The 26,996-nt window shown below is 46.3% G+C and overlaps 1 protein-coding gene across 8 annotated transcripts in view; it reads left to right on the forward strand.

Moving 5' to 3' along the window:
• MTMR14 (myotubularin related protein 14) overlaps window positions 1-26,996 on the forward strand; it is a 271,851-nt gene that overhangs the window by 194,757 nt on the left and 50,098 nt on the right. For 6 of the 8 annotated variants that reach the window (XR_007723174.1, XR_007723172.1, XR_007723173.1 and 3 more), the window contains exons 1-2: window positions 21,369-21,658; window positions 25,496-25,644. Coding sequence is in view for 5 of the 8 variants with exons in the window: in XM_050778622.1 (XP_050634579.1) it covers window positions 21,500-21,658; window positions 25,496-25,644 (308 nt within the window). In the remaining 3 variants the exon portion in view is untranslated. Of the gene's footprint in view, window positions 1-21,361; window positions 21,659-25,495; window positions 25,645-26,996 lie in introns of those variants that run through there. The other 2 variants (XM_050778621.1, XM_050778619.1) reach the window with 2 other exon arrangements.

Here is a 26,996-nt window from a genome sequence, read left to right on the forward strand (position 1 = left end):
AAGACAAGCCAGAATGAGAGGAGATATTTACCATATATATATTTCACCACCATGTACCCATCCAATGGGGTCGCCTTGCCCACTGCCTAGACAGAGCCCATTTATCAAGACAGGGAAATTGCAATAAAGAGTAATTCACACAGAACTGGCTATGTGGAAGACCAGAACTTTAGTATCACTCAAATCAGTCTCCCCGAGCATTCAGGGATCAGAGTTTTTAAGGACAGCTTGGTGGGTGGGGGGAAGCCAGTGAGCCGGGAGTGCTGATTGATCAGGTCAGAGATGAAATCATAGGGAGTCGAAGCTGTCTTCTTGTTCTGAGTAAGTTCCTGGGTGGGGGCCACAAGATCAGATGAGCCAGTTTATTGATCTGGGTGGTGCCAGCTAAGCCACTGTGTGCAGGGTCTGCAAAATATCTTAAGCACTGATCCTAGTTTTTACAATAGTGATGTCATCCCCAGGAGCAATCTGGGGAGGTTTAGAATCTTGCAGCCTTCAGTCACATAACTCCTAAACCATAATTTCTGATCTTGCGGCTAATTTGTTAGTCCTGCAAAGGCAGTCTAGTCCCCAGACAGGAAGGGAGTTTGTTTTTGGAAAGGGCTGTTTTATTGTCTTTGTATGAAAACTAAACTATAAACTAAGTTCCTCCCAAAGGTAGTCTGGCCTACACCCAGGAGTGAACAAGGACAGCTTGGTGGTTAGAAGCAAGATGGAGTTGGTTGAAGGTCAGATCTCTTTCACTTGTCTCAATTACAATTTTGCAATGGTGGTTTCGATCCATCCCTTTGGGTTTTATAACACGTTAATCTTAAGGTGTTGGCTAATGAAGATGGAAAAAGGGTGAAGCTTGCTCTAACTTCCTCCTGTTGGTCAGGGCATAGTGGGGTAGGTGTTGACCCCAAGGTGAGAGGAGTGGAACCACTTTGTAACTGAATGTACTCATGCAGGCCTGGCTGGGGTTCCAAGGCTTGCATGGCAAAGGGGTTAGTACTGTCATCTATACCTTTAGTACCATATTTAAGGGAACAATGTACTATAATGGTAAATAATGAGTACTAGGGTAAGGAGTGCAATTCCCAGATTTAAAAGTAAAGATTTGGGCCAGGCACGGTGGCTCAAGCATGTAATCCCAGCACTTTGGGAGGCCGAGACAGGCAGATCAGGAGGTCATGAGATCGAGACCATCCTGGCTAACACGGTGAAACCCTGTCTCTACTAAAAAATACAAAAAACTAGCTGTGCGAGGTGGCGGGCGCCTATAGTCCCAGCTACTTGGGAGGCTAAGGCAGGGGAATGGCCTAAACCCAGGAGGCGGAGCTTGCAGTGAGCTGAGATCCGGCCACTGCACTCCAGCCCGGGCAACAGAGCGAGACTCTGTCTCAAAAAAAAAAAAAGAAGTAAAGATTTGAAAGCATTAGACTGGGGACATGCAGGCCACAAATAATTCAGGATTTAGTCTAAACTTCAGAAAAAAAAACTCAAGAACAACTAACAACAGGTGCACTATAGTTTTTCTTTTGAAGCATAATGTTTCACTCTCCAGTTCCCATTTTTATTAAAAACAAATGATAGAACTAATTTGTTTGCAAAATAAACTTTAGTCTTACTGAACTTGGCCTGATTATTTGCATAAACTGCAGCAAGAACAGTTATTTTTCACATAGGTTTTCAAAATTGGTTTTGATGGAACTCTGTTCCATAGGAATCCCAGATAAAACTTTTTGTTTTTTGAGATGGAGTCTTGCTCTGTTGCCCAGGCTGGAGTGCAGTGGCACCATCTCGGCTCACTGCAAGCTCCGCCTCCCGGGTTCACGCCATTCTCCTGCCTCAGCCTCCTGAGTAGCTGAGACTACAGGCGCCCGCCACCACGCCAGGCTTATTTTTTGTATTTTCAGTAGAGATGGGGTTTCACCATGTTAGCCAGGATGGTCTCGATCTCCTGACCTCGTGATCCACCCACCTCAGCATCCCAAAGTGTTGGGATTACAGGCGTGAGCCATCGCACCTGGCCAGTAAAACTTTTTTTTTTTTTTTTTTGAGATGGAGTCTCGCTCTGTTGCCCAGCACGATCTCCGCTCACTGCAAGCTCCACCTCCTGGGTTCACACCATTCTCCTGCCTCAGCCTCCTGAGTAGCTGGGACTACGGGTGCACGCCACCATGCCCGGCTAATTTTTTTTGTATTTTTTCAGTAGAGACCGGGTTTCACCGTGTTAGCCAGGAAGGTCTCCATCTCCTGACCTCGTGAGCCGCCCGCCTTGGCCTCCCGAAGTGCTGGGATCACAGGCGTGAGTCACTGAGCCCAGACCCAATAAAACAATTTTTTTTTTTTTTTTTTTTTTTTTTTTTTTTTTTTTGAGACGGAGTCTCGCTCTGTCGCCCAGGCTGGAGTGCAGTGGCCGGATCTCAGCTCACTGCAAGCTCTGCCTCCTGGGTTTACGCCATTCTCCTGCCTCAGCCTCCCGAGTAGCTGGGACTACAGGCACCCGCCACCTCGCCCGGCTAGTTTTTTGTATTTTTTAGTAGAGACGGGGTTTCACCATGTTAGCCAGGATGGTCTTGATCTCCTGACCTCGTGATCCGCCCGTCTCGGCCTCCCAAAGTGCTGGGATTACAGGCTTGAGCCTCCGCGCCCGGCCCCAATAAAACATTTTTAAAGCCAATCCCAGGCCGGGCATGGTGGCTCATGCCTGTAATCCCAGCAATTTGGGAGGCCGAAGCTGGAAGATCACCTGAAGTCAGGAGTTGGAGACCAGCCTGGTCAACATGGTGAAACCCCATCTCTATTAAAAATCCAAAAATAATGCCTTTTTTTTTTTTTTTTTTTTTTTTTTTTTGTGGTGGCACATGCCTGTAATTCCAGGTATTCAGGAGGCCAAGGCACGAGAATCATTTGAACCCAGGAGGTGGGGGTTGCAGTGACCCAAGATCGTGCCACTGCCCTCCAGCCTGAGCAACAGAGCAAGACTCCATCTCAAAAAATAAATAAAATGAAATGAAATAAAGCCAATCCCAGCCATGGGGTTTATACCCCAAATACCTGTGAGTTGGGTAAGTTCCTCTCCTCTTGAGGTCCCAAGATAACTTGGTGCTCCTGGGCCTGTTAGAAAGTGACATTCTTGGCCGGGCATGGTGTCTCACACCTGTAATCCCAGCACTTTGGAAGGCCGAGGCAGGTGGATCACGAGGTCGGGAGATCGAGATCATCCTGGCTAACACGGTGAGACCCTGTCTCTACTAACAATACAAAAAGTCGGCTGGGCGTGGTGGTGGGTGCCTGTGGTCCCAGCTACTCGGGAAACTGAGGCAGGAGAATGGCGTGAACCTGGGAGGCGGAGCTTGCAGTGAGCTGAGATCGAGCCACTGCACTCCAGCCTGGGCGACAGAGCAAGACTCCGTCTCAAAAAAAAAAAAAAAAAAAAGGACATTCTTTACTTACCACTAGTCAGGAACCTTGTACAGGGACTGTGTAGACAAGATTCTACACAGACTGTGTAGACTGTGTAGCCAGATTTCCCAAGGGGTTTTTGTTGGCTCTGTAAGTCAACTTTGTTTTGTTAAAGAAAGCATGGCATTCAAGTCAAAGCCTGGGTAAAACGACCAATTTCTCCAATTATGTCCTGTTACAAAAGAAAACAGATGGTTGGTTTTTTTTTTTCTTTTTTGAGATGGAGTTTTTGCTCTTGTTGCCCAAGCTGGAGTGCAGTGGCATGTTCTCGACTCACCGCAACCTCTGCCTCCCAGGTTCAAGCGATTCTCCTGCCTCAGCCTCCCGAGTAGCTGGGATTACAGGCATGCACCTTCACACCCAGCTAATTTTGTATTTTTAGTAGAGATGGGGTTTCTTCATGTTGGTCAGGCTGGTCTTGAACTCCCGACCTCAAGTGATCCACCCGCCTCAGCCTCCCAAAGTGCTAGGATTACAGGCATGAGCCACCGTGCCCAGCAGAAAATAGACTCTTACTGCACTTATGCAAATAACTATAATGCCATAAATTGAGAATACTCAGAAAGTTTCCAAATTCTGGAAAAATCAGGTAGAGAGAAACAAATATGCTCCAAATTTTGTTCACAGGAGTATATTTTACTCACTTGTTAAAACTTTCAGGCCGGGCGCGGTGGCTCAAGCCTGTAATCCCAGCACTTTGGGAGGCCGAGACGGGCGGATCACGAGGTCAGGAGATCGAGACCATCCTGGCTAACGCGGTGAAACCCCGTCTCTACTAAAAGATACAAAAAACTAGCCGGGCGAGGTGGCGGGCGCTTGTAGTCCCAGCTACTCGGGAGGCTGAGGCAGGAGAATGGCGTAAACCCGGGAGGCGGAGCTTGCAGTGAGCTGAGATCCGGCCACTGCACTCCAGCCTGGGCGACAGAGCGAGACTCGTCTCACAAAAAAAAAAAAAAAAAAAAAAAACAACTTTCAAATAGCTCTAAAGAAATAAGTTCTCTTGACTCTGAAAACAAAAGGATTAGCAATATTTAACACATCAGCTCTCCATGAGACCCTAGAAGTTTCGTTTTTTCCTCTATTCCAATAGCACAATTTTTGTTTTGTATTGTTTTGTTTCATTTTGTTTTGAGACGGAATCTTGCTCTGTCGCCCAGACTGAAGTGCAGTGGCATGATCTCAGCTCACTGCAACCTCCACCTCCCAGGTTTAAGCAATTTTCCTGCCTCAGCTTCCCAAGTACCTAGGATTACAGGCATGCACCACCGTGCCTGGCTTTTTTTTTTTTTTTTTTTTTTTTTTTTTTTTTTGGTATTTTTAGTAGAGATAGAATTTTATCAAATTGGCCAGCCTGCTCTCCAACTCCAGACCTCAGGTGATCCACCTGCCTCAGCCACCCAAAGTGCTGGGATGACGGGTATGAGCCACTGTGCCAAGCCCAAAAGCACAATTTCTTTTCTTTTTCTTTTTTCTTTTTTTTTTTTTGAGATGGAGTCTCACCCTGTAGCCCAGGCTAGAGTGCAGTAGCATGATCTCGGCTCACTGCAACCTCTGCCTCCCAGGTTCAAGCGATTCTCCTGCCTCAGCCTCCTGAGTAGCTGGGATTACAGGCATCTGCCAACATGCCCAGCTAATTTTTGTATTTTTAGTAGAGACAGAGTTTCACCATGTTGCCCATGCTGGTCTCATGGTGAGGTTGCCACTGCTGACCTCAGGCAATCTGCCGGCCTCAGCGTCCCAAAGTGCTGGGATTACAGGTGTGAGCCACTGTGCCCGGCGACAAGTCTTAGGATAGCCACTATTAAAGCTAAAATTCACTAGTGGTTTTGGTTACTTCTGTGGCATACAACAATTTTACATTAATTATAATTATTAATAACATACACTAAATCATATCAGAATTACAGAAGTTTCTCATAATTTTGGAGCACATACTGATAACATATTTATGCAAATATAGCCCAAAGAAAGCCATATACCATTTCATATTTGACAATGCTGCCTGTATGATTTTTATACCAAATAAGCCAAAGATGACATTTTTGGGCTTCAGGTGACCTAATGTCTGAAGGATTAAATAGGTCAGAAAATGACATGAAGGGGTGGCCTACCCCTCCACACCTGTGGGCGTTTCTCGTTAGGTGGAACTAGAGACTTGAGAAATGAAACACAGATACAAAGTGTGGAGAAAGAAAAAGTGGGCCCAGGGGACCGGCACTCAGCTTACAGAGGACCCAGGCCGGCACCGGTCTCTGAGTTCCCTCAGCATTTATTGATCATTATCTTTACCATCTTAGAAAAAGGGAAGTGGCAGGATAATAGGATCATCGTAAGAAGGTCAGCAGTAAGACATATGAATAAAGATCTCTGTGACCTGAGTAAGTTTAAGGAAAAGTGCTGTCCCTTGATATGCATACACAAACATCTCCACAAAACTTTTTAGTGCATAAAGAGCAGCATTTCACCCTAAGGCGGTTTTCTCCTTTCTCAGTGAACAGAACATACAATCGGGTTTTACACCGAGATGTTCCATTGCACAGGGACAGGCAGGAGACACATGCTTTCTCTTTTTTTTTTTTTTTTTTTTTTTTGAGACGGAGTCTCGCTCTGTCGCCCAGGCTGGAGTGCAGTGGCGCGATCTCGGCTCACTGCAAGCTCCGCCTCCCGGGTTCACCCCATTCTCCTGCCTCAGCCTCCCGAGTAGCTGGGACTACAGGCGCCCACAACCGCGCCCGGCTAATTTTTTGTATTTTTAGTAGAGACGGGGTTTCACCGTGGTCTCGATCTCCTGACCTTGTGATCCGCCCGCCTCGGCCTCCCAAGACAGATGCTTTCTCTATCTCAACTGCCAAGAGGCCTTCTTTCCTCTTGTACTGGTCCTCCTGAGCACAGACCCTTTACGGGTGTCAGGCTGGGGGACGATGGGGTCTTTCCCTCCCCAGACTATCACATGGGGAGAAACCTTGGACAATACCTAGCTTTCCTAGGCAGAGGTCCCTGTGACCTTTGGCAGTGTATGTGTCCCTGGGTACTTGAGATTAAGAGAATGGTGATGACTTTTCACAAGCATACTGCCTTCAGGCACTTGTTTAACAAAGCACACCCTGCACAGCCCAAAATCCGTTAAACCTTGAGTCACACAGCACAAGTCTCTTGCAAGGACAAGGTTGGGGGTAGGGTCACCGATTAACAGCATCTCAAATACAGAACAAAATGGAGTCTCTTATGTCTACTTCTTTCTATATAGACACAGTAACAGTCTGATCTCTCTTTCTTTTCCCCACATGACATACTTTATATTTGATTTTGGAAAGTTTTTCAAATATAGAAAGTTTAAAACACTGGATCTCACAAAGTAGAATCACACATTATTCATTTATCCAAACTAGTAAGTCAAAAAAATTTTTTTGCTGGGCGCAATGGCTCATGCCTGTAATCCCAGCACTTTGGGAGGCCGGGGTGGGCAGATCACAAGGTCAGGAGATCGAGACCATCCTGGCTAACACAGTGAAACCCCATCTCTACCAAAAATAGAAAAAATTTGCCGGGTGTGGTTGTGGTGGCCTGTAGTCCCAGCTACTCAGGAGGCTCAGGCAGGAAAGTGGCATGAACCCGGGAGGTGGACCTTTCAGTGAGCCAAGATTGCAACACTGCATTCCAGCCTGGGCGACAGAGTGAAAATCCGTCTCAAAAAAAAAAAAATTTTTTTTTTTAAAGGCAAAAACCTTTACTCTGATAAAAGAGACAGCCTAGCCCGGTCAACATGGTGAAACCACGTCTCTACTAAAAGCACAAAAATTAGCCGGGTGTGGAGGAATCACTTGAACCTGGCAGGTGGAGGTTGCAGTGAGCCGAGACCATGCCATTGCACTCCAGCCTGGGTGCAGAGCGAGACATCATCTCCAAAAAAAAAAAAAAAAAAAAAGAGACAGTTAGCTTTCCAAACAAGACCCAATGAAGATAGTATGAGGCCAGCTGAATCCGTCTCCTCTTTTCTCTACCCTCTTTTTTCCCTGCCATTTACCCGAAGGGGTGAACAAAAACCTTTCATGATTTTTTTTTTTTTTTTAGATAGAGTCTCACTCCGTTGCCCAGGCTGGAGCACAATGGCGTGATCTTGACTCACCACAACCTCTGCCTCCTGGGTTCAAGCGATTCTCCTACCTCAGCCTCCTGAGTAGCTGGGACTACAGGCGCCCGCCACCACGCCCGACTCATTTTTGTATTTTTAGTAGAGTTGGGGTTTCACCATGTTGGCCAGGCTGGCCTCGAACACCTGACCTCAGGTGATCCACGTGCCTCGTCCTCCCAAAGTGGTGGAATTACAGGCGTGAGCCACAGGGCCTGGCCCTTTATCTTTTAATATTACATAAAAAATCTTTTTCAAAAGAGAAAACCAAATTTATGTTTGCATTAGTGCATCTTCAATACTAAGGCAAGTTTTTAAATAAAATTTTATAAATCTATCCAGTTTTAATTAGTTTGACCATAAGGTAAGATTTTCATAAACTTTTTAGAACCTTTTACAATTTTCTGTTAAACAGCAGATCAATTTTCTAAGAAAACCCTGTTATTTGAACACATGGGCCCAGATTCTGACCCCGCATTAGTGTGCTTTTATTTTATCTTCAACTTAGGGCAAAAAAATAAATAAATAAATAAATCCCCTTCAAATTTTAGTCAACTTGTTTACACCCACAGAACCTTCTTTTTGTCCCATTACTCTTCTAGGTTAAGACAATCTTGAAAACCCTCTGAAGTAGACAAAATTACATTCCCTTTATCAAAAGCCATATTACCGTGCCTTCTCATACCCTTTAACCAAAAACACATTCTACTTTCCCTATACACCTTGTATGTAAAACTGTTTCTCCAGTAGTCTCGATTACATGTTACAATGTTAACTCTTAGCAACTTTTATTTTGATGAAAAACCTGATAAATAAGCAATTTTAATTATGTACTAGGTGTAGAGCCTAGGACATCAGACGGAAATACAGATAATGTCTGGCCCTTTGCAGCATAGCTAGGGGCATGGCTCTCCACATGTCCCCAGGCCTCATCTAGAATCTAATGCTCCAAAGTAGGTAAATCAAACAATTTTCTCAGCAACGGACTTTTTTTTTGGAGACAGAGTCTCGCTCTTTCGCTCAGGCTGGAGTGCAGTGGCTCGATCTCGGCTCACTGCAACCTCCACCTCCTGGGTTCAAGCAATTCTCCTGCCTCAGCCTCCTGAGTAGCTGGGATTACACGCATGCGCCACAATGCCTGGATAATTTTTGTATATTTAGTAGAGACGGGGTTTCACCATATTGGCCAGGCTGGACTCGAACTCCTAGACTTAGGTGTTTCGCCCGCCTCGGCCTCCCAAAGCGATGGGATTATAGATGTAAGCCACCGCACCCAGCAACTGAACAATTTTCAAAAGTCAAAGAAATAGTTTATGACCTTAAAGCATTTAGCAGATCTCATATCTGACTTTAATCTAGGTCAAATGTCTAAAATTTGAAGACATTTTTATTTTACAAATAATCTTGAAAACTGTGTTTATTTCTAAAAGACTACTAAAGTAACATGAACAAAAAGGCATTATAGTTTCTATTTTTCTGGCCGGGCGCAGTGGCTCATGCCTGTAATCACAGCACTTTGCGAGGCCGAGGCTGGTGGATCACCTGAGGTCAGGAGTTCGAGACCAGCCTGGCTAATATGGTAAAACCCCATCTCTACCAAAAATACAAATATTAGCTGGGCATGATGGTGGGCACCTGTAATCCCAGCTACTCGGGAGGCTGAGGCAGGAGAATCACTGGAACCCGGGAGGTGGAGGTTGTAGTGAGCCAAGGTCACACCATTGAACTCCAGTCTGGTTGGCAGAAAGAGACTCCATCTCAAAAAAATATAAAAATAAATAAATAAATACACAGATGGACAGAAGATTCAGCACTTGTAAGATTTTTCATTTGCCAATTTCTTAACTGGATTACTGACTTTGGGGTGGAGCCCTTGGAGGAACAGGGCCAGGAAAGCATTCAGTTTCTAGGACCTAATAAGCAGGCACAGCTGGAAGGCAAAGATAGATCCGAAAAATTCAGGGTATATACTGTATCCTGGATCCCCAAAAGGAGGGAAATACTGTAAGAGAAGACAGTGCAGTGCTTCTGCTGAGCAAAACATTGCAAAACAACCCATAGTAAATTAGCCCATTTTCTAATCAGCCCGTCCCCCGTGGGAGTCTCATCTCTCAGTGCAGGTTGGGGATGTTTCCCTATCTTTTAATGGCCAAGAGTGTGTTTCCCTAATCGAAACATCAAAACGGAATATCCCCCTATAAGTGCCATTAGCCATCCTCAAAAGCATATTTCCTACCTAGTTATTACATACCAAGTTTCTTTCATAATGCGAAGTAATTTCTGATACCCACAAAAGCCAAAACCATCAGCTAATGCAATGCAAAACAGAACAGAGCCTTAGATTTTGAGAAGGATCTATTCTCTTTTAATTTCTAGGCTTCTGTGAGGAAATCTGAGGTTTTTTCCCAGAATGGGATCTGTGGCGCCTCCTCTGCTTTTCCCCAGGAGTCCCAGGTTGTTAGAATTTATGTTAGATTCTCTCATGTGGGCATCAAGAGTGACAAAAAGACAAAATGGAGAACAATTCAGTCACCTGAAAAGAAAAAAACTGTTTTTCAGAAAAACATGATTCAAGAAGAGGAAAAAGATAAATTCCTTTTAAATACATATGGCTTGGTTATCCATTTTTAATTAATCTGGGTTTAACCACAGAGCTCTTTTTTCTTAAAAAAAAAAAAAAAAAAAAAAAAAAAATCCTTTTCAGTATCTTATTACCAGGGTACCCAGTATTTCTGGCTTTTGAATTCTACCACAGGTAACTTCCCACATGAAATTAATATGCTTTAACTAAGTTTATAACTTAACCATGGACGCATAAGGTGTCTCAAAGAGATGGTAAGCCTCTTTCTTTCTCTCTCTTTCCTTCCTTCCTTCCTTCCTTCCTTCCTTCCTTCCTTCCTTCCTTCCTTCCTTCCTCTCTCTCTCTTTCTTTTCTTTCTCTCTGTCTCTCTCTCTCAAGGGTAGTTTGGAGAAAGGAAAATCCAAAACAGAAAATCAGAAGCTATCCATGGGGTTTAAAAAAAATCCTCAATAAAGGGCAAAGTTACACAAATAACAAACCAGAAAGGAATCATTCTGGAAGTTAAGAATTGAACCCAGGCCACAATTGTCAAAAGACAAAGCGTTAGCTACTGACCTACATAACATCAAACAGTTTCTATTGTTTTTCCCAGAAGAAGTCTACAGCAACCAATTTCAAGCTTGGAAAGAGCTTTAACTGCTCAAGATAATTTTTTTTTTTTTTTTTTTTTTTTTGAGACAGAATCTCTGCCACCCAGGCTAGAGTGCAGTGGTTCGATCTCTGCTTACTGCAACCTCCGCCTCCCGGTTCAAGGGATTCTTCTGCCTCAGCCTCCCGAGTAGCTGGGATTAAAGGGCCCACCACCACGTCTAGCAGGGTTTCACTATGTTGGCCAGGCTGGTCTCGAACTCCTGAACTAAGGTAATCCACCTGCCTTGGCCTCCCAAAGTGCTGGGATTCCAGGCATGGGCCACTGTGCCCAGCCTGCTCAAGATAATTTTTAGAGCTATGACATGAACCCCAAATTTTCCTGTGCTCTGGATGGTGGAAACCAAGAGAACCAAGAGAAAGTATCCCTACATGGTCACAAGGTTAAGCTCTTTTTTTTTTTTTTTTTTTTTTTTTTTTTTGGAGACAGCATCTTACTCTGTTGCCCAGGTTGGAGTGCAGTGGCATGATGTCAGCTCACTGCAACCTCTATCTCCTGGGTTCAAGCAATTCTGGTGCCTCAACCTCCCGAGTAGCTGGGATTACAGGCGCCTGCCAACATCCCTGGGTAATTTTTGTAGTTTTAGTAGAGACAGGGTTTCACCATGTTTGCCAGGCTGGTCTCAAACTCCTGACCTCAGGGGATCCACCCTCCTGGGCCTCCCAAAGTGCTAGGATTACAGGCATGAGCCACCACGCCCAGCCTAAGGTTAAACTCTTAGTGACATAAAACAAGAAAGATAAATTTTGTCTGGTATTGGTTTCAGGGACCTGCAGCAAAGTTTGTAACTGACCAGCCTGCTGGGGTGGCTTGAAAAATAGTCTTATAGAGTCTTACAGGGATCCTAAGCTCATGTTCTATCCTGTGATACCCCTCTCTCCATTACAGAAAGACACATTTTTAGTACAAACTGCATCAGATTTGCTATAGCCTAAGACTAGTCTCACAAATCCTTTATTTTTCTATTAATTAAACACTTGCAGAGGACACAAATAATGACGTTTATCGTTTACACACATACAGAGAGAGAGAGAGAAAGAAAGACCAGAAATTTGGCTGCTAAGAATTATTACCCTTTTTGCTGACATACCAACTTTCTGGGTCCCTTTTCTCTGCTGCAGCTTCCAGAAGAATGGAGCGGCTTTTGATGACCTTCTTCACTATGCCATAGCTATGGGGGACCAAGCCCGGTTACAAAATAAAATCATCCTTTTCTGCTTCGTGGAACCATAGGCAAATGATTCTCCATTTTGCAAGATGTTGTCCAACAGGCTGCATGGGGAACCGAATTAACATTTTCCACCCCAGCAAAATATATATAATACAACAGACACTAGTCACCTCTTTCAGCACCCAGTATCAGCCTGGCAATACGCAAACTTTCTCCTGTTGGTCCCTGTTGTTTTTGATCCACTCCGGGTGGGGAGGAATGAGCTCTGAAAGGTAACTCACAATGGGTGATCTCTGGGCAAGGTGAAGAGTGGATAGTCACACAGAGACAGGCCTGCTGAGCTTTCTCCAGGGCTCAATGAATGTTAACAGACTAATAGGAGGGTTCTCTGAGTTAGGCCTGCTGGACTTCTGTCAGCAACTCCTTCTGAGATGCCCTCCACATATACAAACACATACATAAAGACGAGACAGAGAGAAGGCCTTCCAAATCATATCCTTAACCAAGAACTCCAAAAGTATCCCTTCCAAACTATTCTCCTATTCTCCATCTGAGAAATCTCCCCGAAATCTTCCTGATTGAGAAGTCTCCTGAACCAAGTCTCTTCCTACTAGTTAGGAAGAGCCAACTGAAACCCCCACCAGTAGCCAAACCAGGACAGACACTCCACAATGGAGCAACAGACAAACTGAGACCCCTGAAGGAGCCAAACCGAGACAGACTATCTGTGGTGGAGCTATTAGACAAACAGACACTCTTGGGACTACAGATACTCCACCATGGGGCTACAGACAGACACCTTTTGATAGGGCTACAGTTATGGGACGTCTCCCCAGGACTATTTCTCCACTGCAATTAAATCCATGCAGGCCAGGCGCGGGTGACTCACGCCTGTAATCCCAGCACTTTGGGAGGCTGAGGCGGGCAGATCACGAGGTCAGGAGATCGAGGCCATCCTGGCTAACACGGTGAAACCCCGTCTCTACCAAAAAACACAAAAAAATTAGCCGGGGGTGGTGGCGGGTGCCTGTAGTCCCAGCTACTCAGGCGGCTGAGGCAGGAGAATGGCGTGAACCCGGGAGGCGGAGCTTGCAATGAGCCGAGATGGCGCCACTGCACTCCAGCCTGAGCGACAGAGAGAGACTCCGTCTCAAAAAAAAAAAAAAAAAAAAAAAAAAATCCGTGTACATTGGGTTGTCAGTGCCCCGCAACTGGAGAGAATACCAGAGTTGCCGGGCGCGGTGGCTCAAGCCTGTAATCCCAGCACTTTGGGAGGCCGAGACGGGCGGATCACGAGGTCAGGAGATCGAGACCATCCTGGCTAACACGGTGAAACCCCGTCTCTACTAAAAAAATACAAAAAAAAACTAGCCGGGCGAGGTGGCGAGCGCCTGTAGTCCCAGGACTCGGGAGGCTGAGGCAGGAGAATGGCGTGAACCCGGGAGGCGGAGCTTGCAGTGAGCTGAGATCCGGCCACTGCACTCCAGCCTGGGCAACAAAGCGAGACTCCGTCTCAAAAAAAAAAAAAAAAAAAAAAAAAGAATACCAGAGTCAACCCCTAGTCCGAGAGAACTAGGCAGCCGCTTGGGCTGACCTCTGGATCTATCGGGGGAGAGGGGGGCTACCAAACCACAAGCAGGTAGCCACAAGGGCAATCTCAGACAAGTCCCCAAATTTGTAACCGTCCAATGGGTTCACCTTGCCTGCTGCCTAAACAGAACTCATTTATCAAGATCAGTTGATAAATCTGGGGGTCCAGGTGCAGTGGCTAATGCCTATAATCCCAGCACTTTGGGAGGGTAAGTGAGGCAGGCGAATCGCCTGAGGTCGGAAGTTCCAGACCAGCCTCACCAACATGGAGAAACCCTGTCTCTACTAAAAATACAAAATTAGCCGGGCTTGGTGGCAAATGCCTGTAATCCCAGCTACTCTGGAGGCTGAGGCAAGAGAATAGCTTGAACCCAGGAGGTGGAGGTTGTGGTGAGCCGAGATCTCGCCATGGCAGTCCAGCCTGGGCAACAAGACTGAAACTCCGCTTCAAAAAAAAAAAAAGGCAGAGAACTGCAATAGAGAAAGAATAATTCACACAGAGGCGGCTGTGCGGGAGAACATAGTTTTATTATTACTCAAATCAGTCTCCCTAAGCCTTCTGGGATCAGAGTGTTTAAGGACAACTTGGTGGGTGGGGAAAATTAGTGAGCCAGGAGCACTGATTGGTCAGGTCAAAGATGAACTCACAGAGAGTCTTCTTGTGCTGAGTAAGTTCCTGGATGGGAGCCACAAGATCAGATAAGCCAGTTTATCAGTCTGGGTGGTACCAGCTGATCCATCAAGTGCAGTGTCTGCAAAATATCTCAGACACTGGTCTTAGGTTACAATAGTGATGTCCCCAGGAGCAATTTGGGGAGGGTCAGAGTCTTGTAGCCTCCAGCTGTGTGACTCCTAAACCGTAATTTCTAATCTTATGGCTAATTTGTTAAATCCTACAATGGCACTCTAGTCCCCAGGCAAGAAGGGGGTTTGTTATGGGAAAGGGATGTTATCATTTTTGTTTTAAACTGTAAACTAAGTTCCTCCCAAAGTTAGTTCAGCCTACGCCCCAGAGTGAACAAGGACAGCTTGGAGGTTAGAAGCAAGATGGGAGGCAAAGACTTCATGACTAAAGCACCAAAAGCAATGGCAACAAAAGCCAACATAGACAAATGGGATCTAATTAAACTAAAGAGCTTCTGCACAGCAAAAGAAACTATCATCAGAGTGAACAGGCAACCTAGAGAATGGGAGAAAATTTTTGCAATCTATCCATCTGACAAAGGGCTAATATCCAGAATCTACAAAGAACTTAAACAAATGTACAAGAAAAAAACAAACAACCCCATCAAAAGGTGGGCAAAGGATATGAACAGACACTTCTCAAAAGAAAACATTTATGCAGCCAACAGGCATGAAAAAATGCTCATCACGAATGATCATCAGAGAAATGCAAATTGAAACCACAATGAGGTACCATCTCATGCCAGTTAGAATGGCGATCATTAAAAAGTCAGGAAACAATGGATGCTGGAGAGGATGTGGAGAAATAGGAATGCTTTTACACTGTTGGTGGAAGTGTAAATTAGTTCAACCATTGTGGAAGACAGTGTGACGATCCCTCAAGGATCTAGAACTAGAAATACCATTTGACCCAGCAATCACATTACTGGGTATACACCCAAAGGATTATAAATCATGCTACTATGAAGACATATGCACATGTATATTTGTTAAGGCACTATTCACAATAGCAAAGACTTGGAAACAACCCAAATGTCCATCAATAATAGACTGGATAAAGAAAATGTGGCACATATACACCATTAAATACTATGCAGCCGTAAAAAAGGATGAGTTCATGTTCTTTTCAGGGACAGGGATGAAGCTGGAAACCATCATTCTCAGCAAAATATCACAAGGACAGAAAACCAAACACCGCATGTTCTCACTAGTAAGTGGGAATTGAACAATGAGAACACATGGACACAGGGAGGGGAACATCACACACTGGGGCTTGTTGGGGGGTGGGGGACTGGGGGAGGGATAGCGTTAGGAGAAATACCTAATGTAAATGATGAGTTGATGGGTGCAGCAAACCAGCATGGCACTTGTATACCTATGTAACAAAACTGCATGTTATGCACATGTACCCTAGATCTTAAAGTGTAATAATAACAATTTTTTTTTTTTTAAAAAAAGAAGCAAGATGGAGTTGGTTAGGTCAAATCTATTTCACGGTTACAATTTTGTAGTGGCGATTTCAAAAGAACTCATGTCCAGAATATTCAAACCTCTTCTACAAATTTATAATAAAAATACAGACAACCCGCTAGAAAAATGGGCAAAGGATGTTAACAAGCACTACCCAAGAGTATATTCAAATGAGCAATAAATATGTGAAAAGGTGATCAACTTCATTAATCAGGGAAATGCAAATTAAAACCAAAATTAGCTATGCTGAAAGAAGCCAGACACAGAATACACAGGGTATAATTCCATTTATAGGAAGGCTAGTGACAGAAAAGAAATCAGTTGTTGCCTGGGGCTGGGGGTAGGGGTGGAATGGACTGAGATGGGACTCAGTGGAACTTTCTGGAGGTGATATATATGTTCAATATCTTAATTACACTGGTGATTTTATAATTTGGCAACACCCATCAAAATGTACAATTAAAGAGGATGAATTTTATTCTACGTACTCATACCTCAATAAAGTTGATTTTTTAAAAGCACAGTAGGGCTGGGCACCAGTGGCTTATACCTGTAATTATAGCACTTTGGGAGGCTGAGGTGGAAGGTTCACTTGAGCCCAGGAGTTCAAGATCAAACTGGGCAACATAGCAAAACCTTGTCTCTACAGATAATTAAAAAATTAGTTGGGTGCGGTGGCACATGTCTGTGGTTCCAGCTACTCAGGAAGCTCAGGTAGGAGAATTGCTTGGGCCCAGGCGTGGAGGCTGCAGTGAGCTGTGATCAAGCCACTGCACTACAGCCTGGGGGACAGAGCAAGCCCCTGTCTCAACAACAACAAAAGCACAATAAGATACCACTACATTCTTCCAAAGTATAAACTAGTATGAGGAAAAAACAAAAGAAATACCAGTACATTCTCACCAGAAAAACTAAAATAAAATTTACCAAGTATTGACAAGGATGCAGAGCAACTGGAACGCTACTAACTTGCAGGAGGCAATGTAAATGTCACGGGAAAACTCTTAGAAAGTTACTCTTTGACTGTTGTCAAAAGACAAAATTGCAACTTAAAGATCTTAATTGGCTTTATTTTTATTTTATTTTATTATTTTTTTTTTGAGTTGGAGTCTCCCTCTGTCACCCAGGCTGGAGTGCAGTGGCATGATCTCTGCTCACTGCAATGTCCACCTCCTGGGTTCAAGTGATTCTCCTGCCTCAGCCTCCTGAATAGCTGGGATTACAGGCATTCACCACCACGCCTGGCTAATTTTTTTTTTTTTTTTTTTGAGACGAAGTCTCGCTCTTGTCCCCAGGCTGGAGTGCAATGGCGTGATCTCAGCTTACTGCAACCTCCGCCTCCCAGGTTCAAGCCATGTTCCTGCCTTGGTCCCACAAGTATCTGGGATTACAGGCACCTGCCACCACACCCTGCTAATATTTGTATTTTCAGTAAAGACGGGTTTTCACCATGTTGGGCAGGCTGGTCTAGAACTCCTGACCTCAGGTGATCCAACCGCCTTGGCCTCCCAAAGTGCTGGGATTACAGGAGTGAGCCACCGCGCCCGGCCTAATTTTGTATTTTTAGTAGAGATGGGGTTTCTCTATGTTGGTCAGGCTGGTCTTGAACTCCCGACCTCAGGTGATCCGTCCGCAACGGCCTCCCTAAGTGCTGCGATTAGGGGCGTGAGCCATTGCGCTTATAGACAGATAAGGGCTGAAGAAAGCACAAACAACACAAAGTAGACTGGTCAGTTCTTTTCTTTTTTTTTTTTTTTTTTTTTGAGACGGAGTCTTGCTCTGTCGCCCAGGCTGGAGGGCAGTGGCGTGATCTCGGCTCGCTGCAAGCTCCGCTTCCCGGGTTCACACCATTTTCCTGCCTCAGCCCCCTGAGTAGCAGGGACTACAGGTGCCCGCCACCACGCCCGGCGTTTTTTTTTTTTTTTTTTTTTAGTAGAGATGGTGTTTCACCGTGTTAGCCAGGATGGTCTGGATTTCCGGACCTCATGATCCGCCCGCCTCGGCCTCCCAAAGTGCTGGGATTACAGGCGTGAGACTGGGCCCGGCCGCATTGGTCATTTCAAAGTAACTTTCCTTGTAGGGCGGGAACAAGGAAACAGAACAATAGAAAAACAACGGATTGGGCCAGGCGCAGTGGTTCATGCCTGTAATCCTACCACTTTGGGAGGCTGAGGTGGGCGGATCACCTGAGGTCAGGAGTTCGAGACCAGCCTGGTGAACATGGCGAAACCCCATCTCTACTAAAAATACAAAAAAATTAGCCGGGTGTGTTGGCACACGCCTGTAATCCCAGTTACTCTGGAAACTGAGGCAGGAAAATTGCTTGAACCTGGGAGGTGGAGGTTACAGTGAGCCGAGATGGCACCACTACACCACTGCACTCCAGCCTGGGCGACAGAACGGCGAGAACTCATCTCAAAAAAAAAAAAAAAAAAGAAGAAGAATAACATTGATTAACATCAGGTTACTTTTGTTGTAAGGATTACGGGCAGAGGAAAGTTCATTGTCATGCTTATTGAAAGTGGCCTGTTGGGGAAATATCTGTTCTCTCTCCAGATTTCTCTGAGGGTCAGATAATTAAGTTTCAGCTTGGTAAAATGTAACTTTAGCAGGAATTACTCCATTTTGGTTCTTAGTCTTGTTTGTTAGGATCTAGTGCAGGTGCCTTGTCCAAAATAATGGCCTTCTATAATTTTTTAAAATTTCTTTTCTTTTTGAGACAGAGTCTCAAGAGTCTCACTCTGTCACCTAGATTGGAGTACAGTTTCGTGATCACAGCTCACTGCAGCCTCAACCTCTCTGGCTCAAGGGATCCTCTCCCACCTCAGCCTCCCAAGTAGCCTCTCAATGTGCGCCACCACACCTCGTTGATTTGCTTGTAGAGACGGGGGTCTCGCCATGTTGCCCAGGCTCATCTGGAAGTCCTGGGCTCAGGTAATCAGTTTACCTTGGCCTTCCAAAGTGCTGGGATTACAGGCATTAGCCACCATGCCCGGCCTGTAATTTTTCTTTAACACCATATAATCCAGTCATTTCATTCCTAGGTGTTTAAGATAAATGTGTATATAGATTTGTCAGAAAATATCTACTAGGCCAGGAGTAGTGGCTCAAACCTGTAATCCCAGCATTTTGGGAGGCAGAGGCGGGAGGATTGCCTGAGCGCAGGAGTTTGTCACCTGGGCAACATGGTGAGTCTCGGTCTCTACAAAAAAATTTAAGGCCGGGCGCGGTGGCTCACGCCTGTAATCCCAGCACTTTGGGAGGCCGAGGCGGGCGGATCACAAGGTCAGGAGATCGAGACCATCCTGGCTAACACTGTGAAACCCCGTCTCTACTAAAAATGCAAAAAATTAGCCGGGTGAGGCGGCGGGCGCCTGTAGTCCCAGCTACTCGGGAGGCTGAGGCAGGAGAATGGCGTGAACCCGGGAGGCGGAGCTTGCAGTGAGCCGAGATCGTGCCACTGCACTCCAGCCTGGGCGACTAAGCGAGACTCTGTCTCAAAAAAAAAAAAAAAAAAAAAATTTAAAAAGTAGCTGGGTGTGGTGGCACATGCCTGTAGTCACAGTTACTTGGGAGGCTGAGGCAGGAGGATTGCTTGAGGCCAGTAGTTGGAGGCTGCAGTGAGCCATGATCATGCCACTGTACTCCAGCTTAGGCAATAGGGTGAAACCCTGTTTCTAAAAAAAAAAAAAAAAATTAAATTAAAAACCAATCTACTGTATTAAAACTTTAGAAGCCAGGATAGTGATTATCTGGGGGTAGGGAGGGTAGGGTGGTGGGTGGTTGTTGGTGAGTGGGTAGATAGTGACTGAAAGTGGTCAGGAGAGGGCTTCCGGGGTGCTGGTGTATATCATACTATATGTATATCATACTTCTATTAAAAGTTTACCAAAAACGAATTACTTTCGTTACATTTGTGAGACAATCTGAGAAAATGAAACCCAGACTGGGTATTAGACCACATTAAGGAATATTGTGAATTTTCTTAGGTATGTTAATAGCCTTGTATTTTTTATGTATTTTTTTGAAGCACTAATCTGTTGTGATTAATGCTTAAGTATTCACAGATGAAATAATGTGATGTCTGGAATTTGCTTTAAAATAATTTCCTGGATGGGAAGGGATTGCTTAAACAGGATAAATAAGCAGATGTTGATTATTGTTCAAAACCAGTACATGAGGGTTCATTATACTATTGTCTCCACTTTTGCGAATGTCTGAAATATTCTAATAATAATAATAATAATGAGAGGCTTTTCTTTTTTTTTTTTTTGAGACGGAGTCTGGCTCTGTCGCCCAGGCTGGAGTGCAGTGGCCGAATCTCAGCTCACTGCAAGCTCCGCCTCCTGGGTTTACACCATTCTCCTGCCTCAGCCTCCCGAATAGCTGGGACTACAGGCGCCCGCCACCTCGCCCGGCTAGTTTTTTGTATTTTTTAGTAGAGACGGGGTTTCACCGTGTTAGCCAGGATGGTCTCGATCTGCTGACCTTGTGATCCGCCCGTCTCGGCCTCCCAAAGGGCTGGGATTACAGGCTTGAGCCACCGCGCCCGGCCTGAGAGGCTTTTCATCACAGAATTTCAAGGCAGTCGCTTCACCCCTGACTCCCAGTTTCTACCTCAATAAAATAGGGCTGATGATATAATGCACTGTACTCACAGGGATGTTGTGAGCAGCAGGGGGAGAAAAGAGTTTTATGAAATGTTGTGTTTTTGGTTTTGTCTTTGAGACGGAGTCTCACTCTGTCACCCAGGCTCTAGTGCAGTGGCGCGATCTCGGCTCACTGCAGCCTCCACCTCCGGGGTTCAAGCGATTCTCCTGCCTCAGCCTCCTGAGTAGCTGGGATTAGAGTCGCAGGCCACCATGCCCGGCTACTTTTTGTATTTTTAGTAGAGACGGGATTTCACTATGTTGACCAGACTGGTCTCGAATGCCTGACCTCGTAATCTGCCTGCCTCGGCCTACCAAAGTGCTGGGATTACAGGCGTGAGACACTTCGGCCTGCTGAAATGTTGTTTTAATATTGTAACCACTGCCATTATGGTTTCTAGTACTGATTTGTTGCCTCCAAGTGTTTCCTCCTCCTCTCCCTGTATTTTTTTTTTTCTTAAGACAGAGTATTGCTCTGTCACCCAAGCTGGAGTGCAGTGGCTCGATTTTGGCTCACTGCAACCTCCACCTCATGGGTTCAAGCGATTCTCCTGCCTCAGCCTCCCAAGTAGTTGGGATTACAGGTGGGTGTCACCATGCCCGGCTAATTTTTTTATTTTTAGTAGAGATGGGGTTTCACCATGTTGGCCAGCCTGGTCTCGAACTCCTGGCCTTAAGTGATCCGCCTGCCTCAGCCTCCCAAAGTGCTGGGATGACAGGTGTGAGCCACCACGCTCGGCTTCCCTGTAATTATTCATTCCGCTTTTCCTCTGGTTCTTTTCAATGGTTCCTTCCTGCTACCCCCATCCCCCGGCAGCCCAATGGTTGAGTCCGGTTTCCCCAGGGGAAACCCCTTGGGGCGGATCACGCGGTGTCTGCGAGTGGCCTCCCTGGAGGCTACAAGGATCGCTCCGCGCCGGGGGTGGGCCAGTAATCGTAGGCGGGGCGCGGGTCCCGAGCTCCGATTGGCCAGGGCCGGAGTAAACATCCGGCGGGACGGGGCGGGGCCGGAAGTGGAGTTAGAAGGCGGTGGCTGAGGCGGTTCCGGAGGTTCTGGTGTCGGAGTTGGGGCAGGCAGGTGCTATGGGCCGGCTTGAGGCACACTGAGGGGACGCGGGGCTGGGCCATGGCCGGCGCTCGGGCCGCCGCCGCCACCTCCTCGGCGGGGTCCTCGGCCTCTTCGGGCAACCCGCCGCCACAGGAGCCGGGGCTTGGGGAGCTGCTGGAGGAGTTCTCCCGGACTCAGTACCGGGCCAAGGACGGCAGCGGGACCGGCGGCTCTAAGGTGAGACTGGAGGCGCGATGAGCTGGGGAAGGCCCCTAACTTGGGGAGTTACAGAGGAAAGGCTGAGACCAGGGGTGAGAGAAAGGTAGGAGTGGTACCTCGCCGCTGAGGAAGAGGAGAGAGAGTTCTCCAGGGTCTGGAACCAGAGTGTAAGAGTCGGACTTGACAACCATAAAAGGAGGAACTGGGGTCAAAATGAGCCCAGCAAAGAGGTCCTTTTTGTTTGAGAAGGGGTCTGAAGGTGAGAGATGAAGCTGAGGGGCCAGGTTCAAAGATCAGAGAGGAGGACCTAAGGAAGGCCTATTCCCTGCTTCAGGTGCCGTAGGATGAGTTGTGTCAGGGAAAAAGCCCTCGAATCTAAGAAAAATAGGGAGACGATTCCTCAGGGTCAGAGGTCAGAATGGAGCCAGGAGGTGAACCCAGTGTGTTGCCCCCTTATAAGGTCTCAGCATAACTTAGGCTCATCCCTTTTCTTCCCTTATACAGCAAGAAGACAACCCACACTCCCACTCAGTTCCTTCATCAAAAGCAGGTCTCAGTTCCTCTTTTTCCTCCCTTTGGGATTTCCACCCAGTCGTCTTATCGCCAGACCTGGAGGGCTTCCTGTTAGCTCAGGCCATGCCCACCCTAAGCACTGGCTGGCAGTGCGGTGGGAATCTTGCTGACCCTGCCATCTCGTTCCCCCATGTGGTTTTGGCCGCTTTAGCACCAAGTTTTCCAGTGGAACTCTGTTCCATCCTGCACCACAGAACTCTGATTTGGCCCCAGAGGTTACCCTGAGTTGCGATTCTGTAGTTGGCATCTGGTAGTCTCTGAAATAACCCAGGGAAGACTTCAGTAAGGATTGGACTTGCTCACTCTCCAAATGGCCAAGTAATTTTTCCAAGTGTAGTCTGGGGACCACCTGTTTAATTATCATCTGGGGTACTTTTAAAATTTGTGCTTGTGGGGTACTTTGTGAAAATAGAGATTCCTTAGTCCCACCCAGTCCTACCAAGTCAGAATTAGCATCCTCCGCCTCCCCAGTTCAAGCAATTCTCCCTGCCTCAACTTTCCAAGTAGCTGGGATTACAGGACCCCACCACCACGCCCAGCTGATTATTGTAGTTTTTAGTAGAGATGGAGTTTCCCCATGTTGGCCGGGCTGGTCTTGAACTCCTGAGCTCAGGTGATCCGCCTACCTCAGCCTCCCAAAGTGCTGGGATTACAGGCGTGAGCCACCGCACCTGGCCTTTTTTTTTTTTTTTTTTTTGAGACAGGGTCTCGCTCTGCTGCCCAGGCTGGATTGCAGTGGTGCAATCATGGCTCACTGCAGCCTCGAACTGCTGGGCTCGAGTGATCCTCCCACTTAAGCCTGCCAAGTACCCGAGACCACAGGTACGCACCACCATGCCTGGCCAATTTTTTTTTTTTTTTAATTTTCGTGGAGACATGGTCTCACTATATTGCCCTGGCTGGTTTCAAACTCCTAAACTCAAGCAATTCTCCCACCTCGGCTCCCCAAAGTGCTGGGATTACAGGCCTGAGCTGCCACACCTGGCCAGTGAGGGTCTTTTGGTTTTTCTGGTGATTGGTTTTTTTGGACCCCTCTTTCAATTTACATGACCCTGAAGATTAGGGTTGTCATAAGTTACACCTGATAGTGGCTGAAGCTGGCCTTAATTATCTCTCCAGGCCTTCTGATCTCCTGCAGACTTAGATGTATATGTATTTATATGTATTTATAACTGTTCAGGTAGAACAGGGAGTTAGATCTGTAACTGAACAATCGATTGAGGTAACTCACTACCCCTTTGGACTAATCTCTTGCAAACTTCTTTTTTTTTTTTTCCCCCAGACGGAGTCTCTCTCTGTCACCCAGGCTGGAGTCCAGTGGTGCGATCTTGGCTTACTACAACTTCCACCTCCTGGATTCAAGCTATCCTCCTGCTTCAGCCTCCCTAGTAGCTGGGACTACAAGCATGCGCCACCACGCCTAGCTAATTTTTTTTATTTATATATATATATTTTTTTGAGACGGCATCTCCCTCTGTCGCCCAGGCTGGAGTGCAATGGCATGATCTTGGCTCACTACAACCTCTGCCTCCCGGGTTCAAGTGACTCTCCTGCTTTAGCCTCCCAAGTAGCTGGGACTACAGGTGCCCGCCACCATGCCCAGCTAATTTTTATATTTTTAATAGAGGCAGGGTTTCACCATGTTGGCCAGGATGGTCTCGATCTCTTTCTTGACCTCGTGATCCGCCCGCCTCAGCCTCCCAAAGTGCTGGGATTACAGGCATGAGCCACCGCGCCTGGCCGGTGTTACAGTTCTTATGTCTTTTTTCCTGTTGTGTTTTTCTCTGAACTGTGAACAAAACAAGTAATTGTAGGGGGAGCTCTTCTATTTCACAAGCGAGTTGTATATAAGGAAACTTTACAGCTTTTACTGATTGTATGGAATAGAGCTTGTAGGTACTAGTCTATAGCTAAAGAATGGGGAAGAGGGCCAGTACAGTGGCTCACGCCTGTAATCCTAGCACTTTGGTAGGCCGAGGCAGGTAGATTGCTTCAGCCCAGGAGTTCAAGAGCAGCCTGGAAACATGGACCCCCATCGTTATTAAAAAATTTTTGTTGGCTGGGTGTGGTGGCTCACGCCTGTAATCCCAGCACTTTTGGCAGGCGGATCATGAGGTCAGGAGTTAGAGACCAGCCTGGCCAGCATGGTGAAACCCTATCTCTACTAAAAATACAAAAAATTAGCTGGTCATGGTGGCACCGCCCACACCTGTAATCCCAGCTACTCGGGAGGCTGAGGCAGGAGAATTGCTTGAACCCGGGAGGCAGAGGTTGCAGTGAGTGGAGACCATTGCAGTCCAGCCTGGCGACAGAGCAAGACTCTTTCTCACAAAAAAAAAAAAAAAAAAAAGTGAAGAGGCCAGGTGCGGTGGCTCACACCTGGGAGGCTGAGGTAGGTGGATCACTTGAGATCAGGAGTTCAACACCAGCCTGGCCAACATGGTGAAACCCCATCTCTACTAAAAATATGAAAATTAGCCAGATGTGCTCACTTGAAACCCAGGCGGCTGAGGTTGCAGTGAACTGAGATCGTGCCACTGCACTCCAGCCTGGACGACAGAGTGAGACTCTGTCTTTTAAAAAAATAAAGGCCGGGTGCGTTGGCTCACGCCTGTAATCCCAGCACTTTGGGAGGCCAAGGTGGGTGGGTCACCTGAGGTCAGGAGTTTGAAACCAGCCTGGCCAACATGGTGAAACCCCCGTCTCTACTAAAAATAGAAAAATTAACCAAGCGTGGTTCTGTGCACCTGTAATCCCAGCTACTCGAGGTGAGACAGGAGAATCACTTGAACCCAGGATGCAGAGGCTGCAGTGAGCTGAGATTGCACCACTGCACTCCAGCCTGGGCGACAGAGCGAGACTCCATCTCAAAAAATAAATAAATAAATAAATAAATAAATAAATAAATAAAAGAATAGGAAACTAACCAAGGAAGGTAGTGGATTAGTGGCAGTTTCAGTAACCTGGACCAAGAGTTCGTATGTTTTATGGGTTGTAGACTTCTTTGAATCTAATGAAAGATGTAATCCTCTCCTCCAAATGCTCAACACCCACAATTTTGGATTCATTGTTAGGGAATTAAGAATCCTTCCTGAAGCATACAATATATGGGTTAATGAACTACATATGGGGCCTGTGGCCTAGCATCACATCTTCCCAGCACAGAATAATTATCACTGAGGTACATGTCTTTCCCAGTGACCTCTCAGGCCATGGACCTCCTAATTCTCACCCTCAGAACCCCATAATTCTCTTTGTGTTCTGGTCTCCTTCTCTGTGCAGGTTGAACGCATTGAGAAGAGATGTCTGGAGCTGTTTGGCCGAGACTACTGTTTCAGCGTGATTCCAAACACGAACGGGGATATCTGCGGCCACTATCCCCGGCACATCGTGTTCCTGGAGTATGAGAGTTCTGAGAAGGAGAAAGACACGTGAGCATCATGTGACCATAGTGTGCATGTCTGGGGAGTCCGTGGCAGCTAATCCGTGTGGCTAGGAAGTCGGTAGCTGGGCAGGGCAGACTCACTTTCCCCAGGTGTTAAGCCTCATTGGCATTTTTATTTACTTCAAGGTTGGACAAGTCAGACTGACAAGGTGGCATGGCATAGAATGAGGGGTTGGGAGTAACAGCCCTTGATTTCTGTTTCACTTCCACCCTAGAGCTCATTGTCCTAAGACAGTTGACTTCACAGTTCACTTCTCTGAATATCAGTGTCCCTTTTTTAGAGAGTGTGGGTGGGAGGTACACTGTCAAGACAGGCTTACCCGCGTTTACCATATGTAGCACTTAGGACCCTGAGGTCTAGAATCAGACTGCTTGAGTTCACATCCTGGATTCCCCTTTTGCTGGCTATGCAACTGATGCTGGGCAAGGTATTTAACTGCTTTGCCCTTAGTTTTCTTATTGGTAATTCTCTACCTCATGTTAATTAGTCCTTTTAAGGACTAACTAAAATTTTAGAAAAGTGGTAGTGCAGTCCAGAGGATAAATAGGGCTGATAAAGCCTGACATGTACGTTGTAAGAATTAGAAATAAAAGCTACCATTTATGGTGAACCTACCAAGAGCTGAGTACCTTATGTGGGATAACAATTTGTACCAGAGCAGACACAGAATGCTTGGTGCAGGATGTGGCCTGTAGTTAGTCAGTAAATGGTGTAGTTATTTGATATTGATAAGTACTCAGAGCATGGGGCTCTAGGAAGTGCTATATGTTGATCTCAAAGTTTGCTCCCCTAATCTCCCTACTTCCTGCTGAATTTAAGGGAATTTCAGGAGTTGTTGTCAGCACTATCTGTGAAATCCTGGCCCCGTGGGTGAAATGTTGTGAGGAGTACCGCAGCAGTCGTGCTACATAATGCAATAGCCCCTTGCTACTCAAAGCAAGGCTAGCAGTGCACTCAATAACTTGTTAGAAACGCAGAAGCTCAGGCTCCAGAGCCATTGAGCCGGAATCTCAGCAGAACATGATGTCCAGGTGATTCGAATGCACTACCAGGTTTGAGAAGCACTGCCATAGGCCAACTGGGGAGAATGGTTAATTCTGCCTGGTGTTTGTGTGCCTGGGAAGAACTGGAATTGGAAGGGTGAGCAGGAATTTCCCTGAAAATGTCCTTAGGGATCAACTCATATAGGGGTCCTGATCATCAGGCCAGGGAGTGTGAACCTGTGGGTTGTGTGTGGGTGTCAGTGGTTTTACTGTGCTGGGAACCCCTGAGCACTTATTAAGATTATAGATTCTCGGCCTGGCCTAGTGGCTCATGCCTGTAATCCCAGCCTCCTT

Source organism: Macaca thibetana, chromosome 2 (genome assembly GCF_024542745.1).
Source record: "Macaca thibetana thibetana isolate TM-01 chromosome 2, ASM2454274v1, whole genome shotgun sequence".
NCBI lineage: Eukaryota > Metazoa > Chordata > Mammalia > Primates > Cercopithecidae > Macaca > Macaca thibetana.